The sequence below is a fragment of the Diadema setosum genome, chromosome 8 (assembly GCF_964275005.1).
Source record: "Diadema setosum chromosome 8, eeDiaSeto1, whole genome shotgun sequence".
Classification (NCBI taxonomy): Eukaryota; Metazoa; Echinodermata; class Echinoidea; order Diadematoida; family Diadematidae; genus Diadema; species Diadema setosum.
The window spans coordinates 26,702,108-26,714,777 of record NC_092692.1 but is presented as its reverse complement, the minus strand read 5'-3'; the positions used below and the strand labels follow the sequence as shown (position 1 = coordinate 26,714,777).

The window sequence follows — 12,670 nt, the reverse complement described above, 5'->3', positions numbered from 1 at the left end:
CTACTGGCATCCGACGTGTCCGCGCCTAACTTTGAAAATCAAGACTCCTCATGATGTGATACGAGATGGGTCGTATTTTGTGAATTCTCAACTGCTGTTGTTTGCGCACAACAGGAATCTCAATGTCATCCCACAATGAGGGCGCACCCATTGTGTGTTTCGCGACTATAACTATCGGGCAAGAATGGTAAAACATGTTACATGAGCTGCCATCCTCCCACATACTTAAAGGTAACAATAAGTTTGTTGCAGAGGTTTTCTTCTCTCCTAATCTAAAATCTAAATCACCTCCTCTTCCTCTCTTCTATTCCTCCCAAATCTCTGTGAAAAAGGATAAATGAATAAATAAGATACAGTAATAGATAACAATTGAACAATTACCTTTAAGCTACTAGCCTAAGGTACAATCTTATGTCAAAGAGAGAGAAATTCCTCGTATCTCATTCCTACTCTGACAAACAGAAATATCACATCTGCTGGGTAGGGGGGAAAATTTAGACTACATTTGTAAGACTGCTGTGCTGAAGTAAGCTCCAACAGAAGCATTTGTATATTGTTTGCTAATGCTTGTGACGCTATTGATATCAAAGTAATAATTTTGTACTCTTTCATATGAATGTCGCTTTATACTAGCGACCCACGCGTCATTTTCTTTAATGGGGTGCTACATTCCTTAGGTAGTGTTGATTGCTATAGACACACATAATTTTTTTTTTTTTTAAGTCACAACAGTACACACTTTACAGAATGTGATTTGTTGTGTCGTTGTTTTGGTTTTTTTCCCTCTTTTCTTTTTTGTTTGTTTGTTTGTTTGTTTTTTGTTTTTGTTTTTGTTTTTTACAAATGTCCAGCCTATAGCATTAAAAAGGGTTCAGTAAACAAGTCACATTAAACTATCTGCCATAATGGAATAACACAAGAAGATGGATGTCTATGAGATATATGAAAATAGAGGATCAACCATTACAAAAGCATGGACCACTTCCTCAAATGACATTGTAATTCCTCTTTTCTTTTTTGGTGTGTGCGTGTATGTGCTATACACTATGTACCATGCATGCAAAGGCACTATAGATAATCTCAATGAAATCAACATCATGCTCTTGAAACTGTACAGTCATGTAATGAGCATACTGAACTGAACGTCTGACACATGAACAATCATGGAGTGTAATGGGGTTCGGGATACAGAAAAAAAAAATGGAGGGAGGGGAAGCAGTTAATGTGGGCATGGAGAGGCTCCACTGGCCAATCAGCACAGTTTCCATGGCTACCAAGGAAGGTGCTGAGGGACTATGGGGGAAGTGGCTGGCCGGACAACACTTGGTGAGAATGACCGGTAGTCTGGAAAAAGTGTGGACCACTGCGCAGGAAAAGAATGGGCATTACCTAAGAGACCTACAGGTTCAGATAAGGGAGGACAATTATGTACTTGTATATCAAAGGCAAAAGGAGTACACCTACTCCATCCTCACTACAGAGTTCGTAATGCATCCATAGTATCCATGTCAATAAATGCAACACAGCAATATGTTACTCCTTACGACCATATGGCTTCATAGGTTTTTTGCTTCTTTAAACCAATCTAAAAGACAAATAATGTTTCATTCAGTTTCCATTAATAATCTATTCACACAGACTGTATTGTAAAAAAACGTGGGATATTGAATATAACCACGCTTATCCAAGTAGTCCTTTTCATCATAGCCCATTGAGGACATGCTGATTTTGCCACTGACATATAAGCATTTCCCATAGACACCTGCAAGATTATACTTGGGGCTGGTCTTCAACTGCTTAATTTCAAGTTGAAATCCTAGGCAATTGCCTTATGAGAACATGGTCAATACCTGTTTAGATAATATTAATAATGCACCAGTACTTTTTTTCTTTAATTACCCTGCACTCCACATGAGCCTGCCCTTTTTTTTTCTTCCTTGCTTTATTTTATTTATTTATTTATCTATTCACATATTTATTTATTTATTTCTTTATTTATTTTTGCCTTATGGCCTTTTTTTCATCTTTTCTCCAAGAAGAATATACCATTTCTCTATCATTTAGTATGGGTGGATGTGAAGGGTTTGATTGCAAAAACTGATAAGCCCATTTTTGAAGATTTTGAAGTACGATCTCTGTCATAAAGTGCAAAATAATACCTTTTCAATGATATATTGGTCACTACATATAAAGGTATATTTTTGAAGTTATGGTCTCAAAAGAAGCAAAAATTTTCTTATTATTCTCTTTATTTTTCTTGACCTTTAATCGCAAATATCTCCATTTGGCAAATATGGACTTATCGGTTTTTGCAAACAAACTCTTCATGTATTCGTCTGAGTTTTCTTCTCAGGTGTGTTGTTTCTTTCCTTCCACCCAATATCCTCCTTGCATGCTCTTCAGCCCATAAATTTTCATCGGTTACTTACGTGAATACCCCTTGCAGAGCACCTCGATGGGAGTGGACATCTTCTTCTCGCTGATCTTCTCGTACTTCTGCTTCTTCGTCGCCGCCTTGAGGCCCTGCCACGGTAAGCTGCCCCTGTTGAAGTACATCAGCATGTAGCCCAGAGACTCCAGGTCATCTCTCCGACTTTGCTCTGCAGGGGAGGACGAGGGGGAAATATTGTGAAAGATGCAGGAGGGCCGGAGTCTGACAAGAGACAATTTGCAGACACATTCAAATTTTATGCACATATTCTACACAAAGATTGTTCTTGATAACCAGAAAAGCTTGTCCAAGGCTTGCCTGACATCGATAGCAACAACTAATGCATGCAGTTGGATTCCAGGGATTGATGTTTGTTCATCAGTCCATTCAAAGTTTGTTGCTAGGGGACTGAGGAGAGAAACAATCAAAACTCTCAACATTTGTAGTCAATTAATTTATCAGGAATACTGAAAGCATTGATGTTATGGTTGGTGCGATTTGAAGAATGCCATTGTTCTGTGTGTGTGTTAAACAGTTCTGTGAAAGTGCATGTAGTGTTTGTGTTTGTGTGTGTGTGTGTGTGTGTGTGTGTGTGTGTATGTGTGTGCATTTCAAAATTTGAACTCAAATGCAGTTCCTGGAGTCTTTTTGGCAGCTTCTGCTCCATATCATGTCAGAATCTTCTCTACAATTCAAATTTTACACTCGTATCAATATTCAAGAAATACATGGCAACAGAAAAACAAAAATGCCCCTTTCTTGAGAGCCAGTCAACATCCTGCTATGGCTAGTAAAGTGTCCTATCTTTCAAGACTACCTGCCCGAACAGGGAAGTGCTTCCAAAGATTACATACATCTTTAGCATGAAGAGGAAACATACATAACATGTAGATTACACCTAGCAACAATATCAAGAACAAACAGATCATTATCATTGAGAAGGGAGAAGAACATGAAAAACAGATAAAAGCAAATAAGTATGAAGTTGATAAATAGACTTGGATATCACATAAATAAAGATCAAATAAGTATCAAACAAGGTATATAACCTCTGAAGTATTATCCAAAAACGTTTTACAGTACCGTACATGAAGAAAACTAAATTAAACGTGGTGATGTAGTACTTATCATTTATCTGTTTAAATACAAACTTAGTGTTTTCATATTTCTAGAGATAACAAACTTATGTGTTACTAGGACTATTTTGGGGTTTGGAGCAGATTATGGAACATATTACTGACTGAACACAAAAATACAAAGTACTCAGAAGTACCTTAAATGGGATTGCATTTATAAAACAGCACCATAAATTGAAAATTTCAATAATTCCCTCACATGATGTGTCTAAAATTACCCTAAGGAAGAAAGAAAAAAAAAATGCCCGAAATGTATAATGATATGTAAGTATACAAAGGTATCTATGGTACCATATGTTACCCCTGAAACGGGAGCTACTTGATTTTAACACAGGCAAGATATATTATCCACACTTGCATTTTCAAATGCTCTGACTGAACAGCTTGTTAGTTTTAAACAGCACAGGCGGCTGAGATTTACGATAGCTGTAATCACAGCCTTGGCTTATCCTTCCTATCAGAAATGCCTACAGTCAAACATTACTAGCACGTATTAACCCATGGAGGACGAGCTGGCTTTGCTACAAGACATTTTCCATAGACACCTGCCCAAGTATACTAGGGACAAGCCTTCAATGGGTTAAGTGCTCGGTGCTGAACAAGTTCATGCAGTGGTAGAACAGATTTGCACAGCACCCACAGATCTCTATGAAAAACATACTGTAAGTGCATGACTGATATTCAATAGATGACGGAAATGAGATTTTTCTATTGAGTGCTTCAAAGCATACGCAGCGACGACAGCACATAGATAGATTATTATGCCACTTGAGGGTGCCCCAAAAGTGGTGAACCCTAGGTATTCTGAAGGGGTTCAGGTTTTTTAAGAGAGGGGAACATTCTCTCATATGTTCATAAACCACAACATGACTTCAACCACTGCCAGCGGTTTGTAACATATAGAATGTTATTTCACAAGTATGAGTCAATGTAGTTACACGAATATGAATGCCATTTAAACAACTTGCATGTCAATTCACTCAATATACATCCCAAGTGCCAATGAGAGCAGTGCTGTAATTTTGTCCCTTTCTCAGCATTCACACTGATGTCTATGAATCTATGTAGTCCTTGGGACATAATATCCACTTTTCTCGAGTTTGGGGGAGCAGTGTATTGTTTCTCTATTGAGTGAATCACCACGTTTGTGAAAAAAAAAACAACAACCACTTTCTGCCTCATTGAGAATTCAATATTCACCCCCTAGTATCTCCTCTTCTCACTCCTTCACACTGGCTCAAGCACGAGGCTACGCAACACGCAATCTTGCCATTGAGTGCGAGAGAACATGGCCAGATAATGAAGCACAGCCACAACAGCGTCACATAGCTCTCTTTGTGTCCTGTATGAGAGAGTCATTCTTGTGACAGGTACGCAGGCTCTACATACAATTTGTGAACCCATGAGCACTGTGTACAGTGGGCAAACATCTCAGTCCGTTATGTCGTGTATTGTAATCACCGTCTAGGTTCATATCTTTTGTCGTCTATAGATACCAATTGATGGGCACATGGACTGGGCTAGCCGGAAAGCGGGCAGAGTAAATATTACAGTCTGTGTAAAGGAGAAATAACCACTCAAGTGTCTTGAGCTGACACAGAGCAGGAATTTCAATCATATGTCACATCATTCATGACTACTAGAATGCTTAACTCACACAAACACACCAATATTGTTCTCAGGTACTCATGCATTATCACTTGTGTCACATAACATGGATTTCTGCCAATCGCCATTATACTCAACATACAAAATATGCCCAACGATTTGTAAATCCGAAGAGTCTAGCTTCCATTTGTACAACATGCCAGCTGGATCAATGTCTCAAACTGAACTTGGTTCACCTTAGCTTCAGGTAATGACTCTTGAGTATGAATGAAAATTTTCATTTTCATGTTCATTTCTCAGACACAATAGTAAACTTACTCAATACATTATACCTTTTGACCTTTTAAAATGGAATACCCTTGCGCATTCAAACCAAAGGAGAGGAAGGGTTTATGTGAGAAATACACAATTCTTGCCATCAAACATACGATATAGCTGGGACAAAGCTTGAACCGTGTGCTTGATACCACACATCATTCTTTCCCACAAAATGCAATTCAACTCTTGAGAACTTGTGTGAATGAGTTCTACAGCCTTTTGACTTTTTATCCCACAGGCCAACCTATGAGGCACTGCATCAAAGCGGCATCAAATCATATTTACTTTTCATTACACATAGACAATGTTACTGTGGAAGGTTACTGGTTACACCGAAGGCTCAGTCTCATTCCTGGCTCCTGTCATATTTTCCAGGAATTTGCCAGGCGGTACATCTCAAAACAGTTTCCCATTATCCCGCAATCCATCACAGCGACTGTATGAAAGGTCATATGGGGAGGGGAGCAATTGGATCAAACAGCATCATCTCCCTCAACTTGTTAGGTTTCTAACGTTGCACTGCATGAAAACAAAACATGATACTCTTTCTCTCTCTCTATTTGAATGGATCTTAAAGGCAGAAATACTGTAACCTATGGTTTTTGATCCATATGGATTTCTATCGCATATCACTTTTCACATTCTCAATTTACATAGTCTGCAACTTTAAATACACATTAATTGGCTGCAAAATTACAGTATGATAATATCTTGGGAATAGAGTCTTTCTACTTTGAGCCATACAGTTTGTCTATTAATCTGAAGCAATATTGCTTGGCTCAGCAACTGCAACCACGCACATGGTATACAGTTGTAAAGCACTTCTATCCTTATATGATTTTAATCTTTGTTTGATATCTAACAAAACATCAGAAATTAGTCATTTATGGATATTCATAACCCAGTTCGAGCTTCCTCTAGATCTTGGTAACTATTGTTACATCACAGGAGGACTCTTTCCATTAGTACAATACAAGTGTACATGTAAATGCCTAGTTGGGCAGATGCAGCAAGGAGTAAACCGCAAGGGGTCAGTCAGCATTGTAAATCTTCTGACTAGATGACTGTTTTGCTGACTAATTCACCAGACTTTCACCGCAATCTTTAGGACACATGAAAATGTTTCCCTTGATGTGCATGAAATAGAATGTGATGTCCTGTGGGTCACTCTTACATCTCTTCATACATACGTGATAAAAACACACAAACGAAACTAAACTTCACATCTAGGTAACCACCGGATCTGACCGAAGGACCGTACTCAGTCAAACAGACACACTGTTCAAATTGCCTGTCACTGCCAACACACATTCTAGACAGATGAAAAACACATTTCCCCATGCACCCAAGAGGAAAAGAACACTTCTACAAGTTCTCAAGCAAGCACATGTTGTAGAATATAAATCCAAGGGAACGGCACACATTCCTTTCTTGTCTCCATAGTAATGACACACAGTTTCCGTAGAAACAAAATGTGTGAGATTTTCCTCTCCTCAGCTGTCACTGAGGTTGCTTCCATCAAGTAATGTCTCAATAGACCTATCAAGTAATATTCCTATCTTGGGCGTACCTTTTACAACAAATGTTGCTCCCACCAACATGCCCCCCCCCCCCCCAAATAAATGGCTACCAGGTGGATTTCAAGTACTGAAATATGTAACAGAAAAATGTGAATTAAATGGTTGGATACACAATCCATGTGGCAAACATAAAGAGAAGTCAATATATTAAAACTGACATATTGCAATACATCAAAAAAGCAAAAAACAAAAAACACTGAAATTTTGAATAATAGCAATATGATTCAAATTTTGAAACACAAATTGAATTGTCTCCATAAAAGATCATCTGTTTACATCAGAACCAGTAATCCTCGTCGATCATTGTATCCAACCCTTTTGTGCCCCTTTAAACCACATTCTGTGGGTCGGCATTTCCTTTTCTCAGAAATGGAATCAATCATAGCTTCCTCGTTTGGCAGCAATTACGGTAGCATGGGAGGAGAGAGAGAGAGTGCGGGGTGATGTCACTAGCTAACGTCTCCCCCTCCCCCACTGGCCAACACCTCATTGACAACACTCTCTCAAACGAGCAGCCGTGTTCCAGAAGACGACCACCCCTTTCGCCTACAAGGGGTTACCTCTCCTCTCCTCACAACCTTCCCTCTCTGTGAGATCATTTATCTATCGTCCACCCCGCTCTCGCATCCATCACCCATAACAGTGAGAAAGCATGACCTGCGCATCATGGTTCGTTGTTTATTGTACCTTTCCCTCCATAGCTCTGGCATCAGCTAGTGATAGTCTCATCTCCAGAAACCCCGCTCCATGATTTCTCACCCCATGCTCAGTTTGATGGTCTCGTCTGGACAGTAACAACAAGAGACCTACAGTTCAATAACACCACCCCTGACCAGGTTATCACTGCTCAGCAAGTGATCTGATGTACAAACATCAGATTCCAAGCACGCTTGCTCTCAATACCAGAGAGGTGGTGCTCACTCACATTTGTTGTTTTCCCTCCGTCTATCAGTGTTGCTAGGTACACATACCATCTCCAAAGTACCTCTAATGCAGGCTAGCTTACTGATCTTCACTCCTCAGCATCACTCGGTGAGGAGGACAGTGTGTGGATGGTTTGTTGGGCAGGAAAGGGGGAGTTCATCCTCGAGCACTTTGGGACTGTACCGCTCACTGTATGAGCAAAGTATTGCAGGCCCAAACAGTTGTGCGTAGTAACAGAGCAGGGAAAACGGAGAGAGCATAAGAAGCTCAAGCCGGGGAGATGACTTGACAATCTGTCTGGTTTGTTTATGTACACTACTAGCTGCTGCCTTGCACAGCTGATGTACATTTCAAAGAGACAGTGCATCAAATTCCTGACATTTTCTGTTGTGCTCAGAGAACTGTCCATTCAGTTATGTCAGTCTCCAAAGACATACTCTGACAGTACACATTTTGTACCAGCTGTAATGAATCGTGCCTTGACAATTTCATTGAGGGAAAAATGAAAACCAGCACCAAATGACATCATGGCCCCTACCTTCTCCTTAGATGAATATCTACATCTATCTACTTATCTATCAACTACATACTAGTATCTTCAAATTCATGAAATTCTTCCGTCGAGATGTTTTCATTGCAACTGATTGACAGATTGCCCCACATCGACGTAAATAAGCACTGAATTGATCAGTGTTTTAGTAGTAGCCATGATAAAAAATCATGGGCGTACATACTCGAGCAGGATCCTGCTCGAGTATGTACGCCCATGATTTTTTATCATGGCTACTACTAAAACACTGATCAATTCAGTGCTTATTTACGTCGATGTGGGGCAATCTGTCAATCAGTTGCAATACTAGTATCTATCCATCAATCTACTCTGTAGGCAGACAGATAGATACAGGAGATAGATAGATAGATAGATAGATAGATAGATAGATAGATAGATAGATAGATAGATAGATAGATAGTGCGGTATAGATAGACAGACATAGATATAGACATAGATATAGTGCACTCCCATTATAATGAATACAGTTATTTTAAAGAAAAAATTCCTGCTACAATAAAGTAAAAATTCAGGTTCAAAATTATCATCTACATATCTGTATATATACTTAACTGTTCCACTACCAAGAAATTTCCATACAACCAAAGAAAACAGAGCTGGTTTTATAGAGGACTTCATCATAACAGACAACATACATACAGACACAAACACATTTTTCATATCAAATGTAATTTCTAAAGAGACCTGTTGAAGCAGTGCTCTTCACCTATTCAAATCACATTTTTTGTGTAGGCTCTATTGTCTAGCTCGATGTTCCGCTTTATGCTTCACTGCACACAATTCTATGGATCAGTAAGTTCATGTTGCCAACGTCATTACATGCATTTTGCCACAAACAAAGGATTTTTGTCATGATTGAGTAATTAGTGGAAGATGGCCACCGTCAATGACACATGAAAATCAGCCACAACCTGGCAGCCTGAAGCTCACTTCCCTGATTTCATCAAATAACACAGAGGGACTTTGCCAAAATATGATCTGTAGTGAGCTACAAGGCCCTTATGATGTCACTGTGGCAATATGGCAACATCATTCAGTGTCAATAAAATAATATTTTTTTTTTTTTTGCCTGTAACCGAAGGCTTGCAAAAAAAAGAAAAAATTAAGTGCCTGCCCAAATAGATGTTGGGGCATAGCCAGGCATTTTCTGCATATTTACTTCTTCTTTTTTGTTTCATTTCAACCGTTGAATATTGAACAATATGGGGAAAAATATTTGCCATGCTATCATTTCCTCCTCACAATATCAGCAAATACAGGTGCATCAATTGGTACTGCTGTAAATAGTGCATCCATAGCAACAGAGGACTGTTCATAACTCATATCATCATCACTTTAGTTGTTGTATCCCTTCTTTTGATAAAAGTTGGATTAAAAGACAATTTCTGCTTCCCTGCAGAGTGACAAGGGGGAGGGGAAAGAGATCATGAATAGGTGTACCTGAAACAGATTTATCAGGTCTACTTCTCAAATTTTCAAGGCCAAATCATATGTGGTATTATTCAAAATTTCATAAAAGCTTTCTCAAAAAACAAATGTAGCTGGTTGGAGAGTTTAATAGAAACTAGGCAAGAAAAAGTTTGATCAACAATCTCCTTCTATCAATAGATGCCACGTCCTCATTTCAAGAATGTAATTAACATCACTCTGAAATAGTGTTTGAAACAGAGCCCTTACATCCCTACAGGGACTACTAACAGATGCCTCAAGATGAAAACAAACGGAAGAGAAATGACTACAAAGCCAGTTTTTCTTTGCCAACCAAGGACCAGATTGATCCAAAAATCCAATACAGGCCATGCCCATGATAGATACCATCTGCAGAGAACATTTCAGGGGAAATCAGGGTTTCATTAATTTTGGGATGGACTTTTGGTTAAATTCAACTTGTGAAAGGGGTCTGATATCCCATTTTATACAAGGCATTCATGGCACTCTAGGAGTGCTTCTGAAGCCCCCTAAACTCTGTATGAACAGACAGGTGGGCCCTGGAGTGTTCCTGAAGCGCTCTAAACTTTGCATAAATCGTCACAACGTTTAGAGTGCTCCAGAAGTGGTATATGGCACACACTGTGCATACAGTCTTAATACATGTTAGAAGTTCTCGGCCACTTCGCATGCGGTCACCGCGAGTAGTGATTCTCTGTATGAACAGACTCAGAGGGGCATAAAGTCGACTTTCTTCAGGAGTGCTCTTGGGCCCAACTCAGTGTATAGATGGGGTATATCCCCATTTATAACCCCAACTTTGTGTATGAATGGGGTCTAACCCCAACAATCCCAGGGAACAATCCGCGGGTCTACAGAGGAATGCAGGGATGTAGGTTATGGGTCAAGCTGGTACTCTGGGTTTCAGGTCAGCCAGCTCACTTCCATGGGGAAAGGTGAGCAGTCCCCTCAACAGGTGACCACAGGTACAGACAGACAGCGTTTGCTTCCTGTTGCTTTGCATGCACCCCAAACTAACACCACAAATTTCCAACACATGGTTTAGAAAAGCCGTCAGTGGGAAACAGTGCAGTGTAAGCCTGCAGACATTATCAGTCACTGAGGTGTACGGCTGTCTCCTAAAAAGGACTCTACCAAAATAGTCTCACGGATGGATGACATGTGCTGATTACTCTACAGTGGGGTCTGATTTCTCCACAGTTATAGCTTACAGAACAGACATGAGAATTGTGTGCCAACTTTTGCGGGCCTGTTCATCGCTGTTTGAGGATATTCTGCTCACTGCCAATCTCTGACTGCCATGGAAATGCCAATAAAATTTTACACCTGGAGCAAACACTGTTCAGGCACGGAAAATAGAATAAAGTAGTACTGCCCACAGGCTCTCTGTTTTTATAATAAGATTCATGGCAACTAATATTATCACTTGCAGATGTTCGTGAGAAACTGCGTGTGTTCAAAAAAGATATGTACAAGAATCATACGAGAAGGATTGAGGGTTCCGGGAAATGCACACTGGCAAACCAATAGGCAAATCCAAAACTACTCAACGTTCACAGGGTGCACACTTACAATCAAAACCTGATCCTGTGACACAACCTAAACAGCAGCTCCCCTTCTGTTCAACTACATCAATCTCAAGGCAATACCCATACTGAAACCATTCATCACTATCAATTTTCTACCCCCTCGCACCCCCACCCTGGCCATCCATATTCACAACTTGCACATACTTCACATGTGTTTGAGGGTTTCAGAGCAGTGCTGTCAGACTCCCATCCAATCCGCTGCCGCTGTGGTTGTGTGGTTGTGTCTCCGTGGATCAGGCACTGTCGGCATCCGCAGACTCCCTTCCTGCCTGCTCACTTCTCCCTCTTTTCTTTTGCAGTGTGACAGGGCAGGTCGATCAGGTTTACCGGCTACCATGAGCCTCTTACGTGAACCAGCAAGGATGGTCTTATACACAGGTTACATGTACGTGTACACCAGAACAACTGGTTGCCACCTCACAAAAATCTAACTTCAGACAGTATGTCTAATTTCAACTGGGCAGAACTTACTGAAATTGACTGCAATTTTTAACCCTGTTTTATCCCAAAGCCACTGGGTCCCAAGAGGGGCACCCCTGATTCCGCCACAAACAAACTTGAGACTACAGTCAACAATGTACTAACTCAAAGTATTAACTTGGCTCTATCACTTCTGGTTCTAGAGAAGAAGATTTTTTTTTTTCAAATTCCTTAATAATGGGAGGTTTTGGCCCCTCTGGGGGTCCCCAGGTGGGGAATGGTGCCCATTTGAACAAATTGAGATCCTATCCCCTCAGGAATGCTACCTGCAAAGTTTGGTGAAAATCGGTCATGGGGTTCTCAAGAAGAAGATGAAAATGTAAAAAGTTTACGCATGACACATGATACACGCTGGACGCCGGACGAAGAGCGATCGCAATAGCTCACTGGCTCAGGTGAGCTAGAAAAGGGGGGGGGGGGAGGGATTCCCAATGTTAACCCATTGCAGATGAGTCTGGCAAGTGTCTATGGGAAATGCGTGTTGTAGCAAAATCAGCCCGTCCTCAACGGGTTGAAAGGCCTACACTAATGCAAGGTACACATATTGAATGTAGCTAAAAATCATCATCAGATGCTACAATTTA

The 12,670-nt window shown here is 40.3% G+C and overlaps 1 protein-coding gene across 1 annotated transcript in view; it reads right to left on the bottom strand.

Moving 5' to 3' along the window:
* The window catches only part of LOC140231990 (casein kinase I-like), a 96,593-nt gene that overhangs the window by 18,516 nt on the left and 65,407 nt on the right, over positions 1-12,670 (bottom strand). The window contains exon 6 of the mRNA XM_072312142.1: positions 2,430-2,600. Coding sequence (XP_072168243.1) covers positions 2,430-2,600 — 171 coding nt within the window. The remainder of the gene's footprint in view (positions 1-2,429; positions 2,601-12,670) is intronic.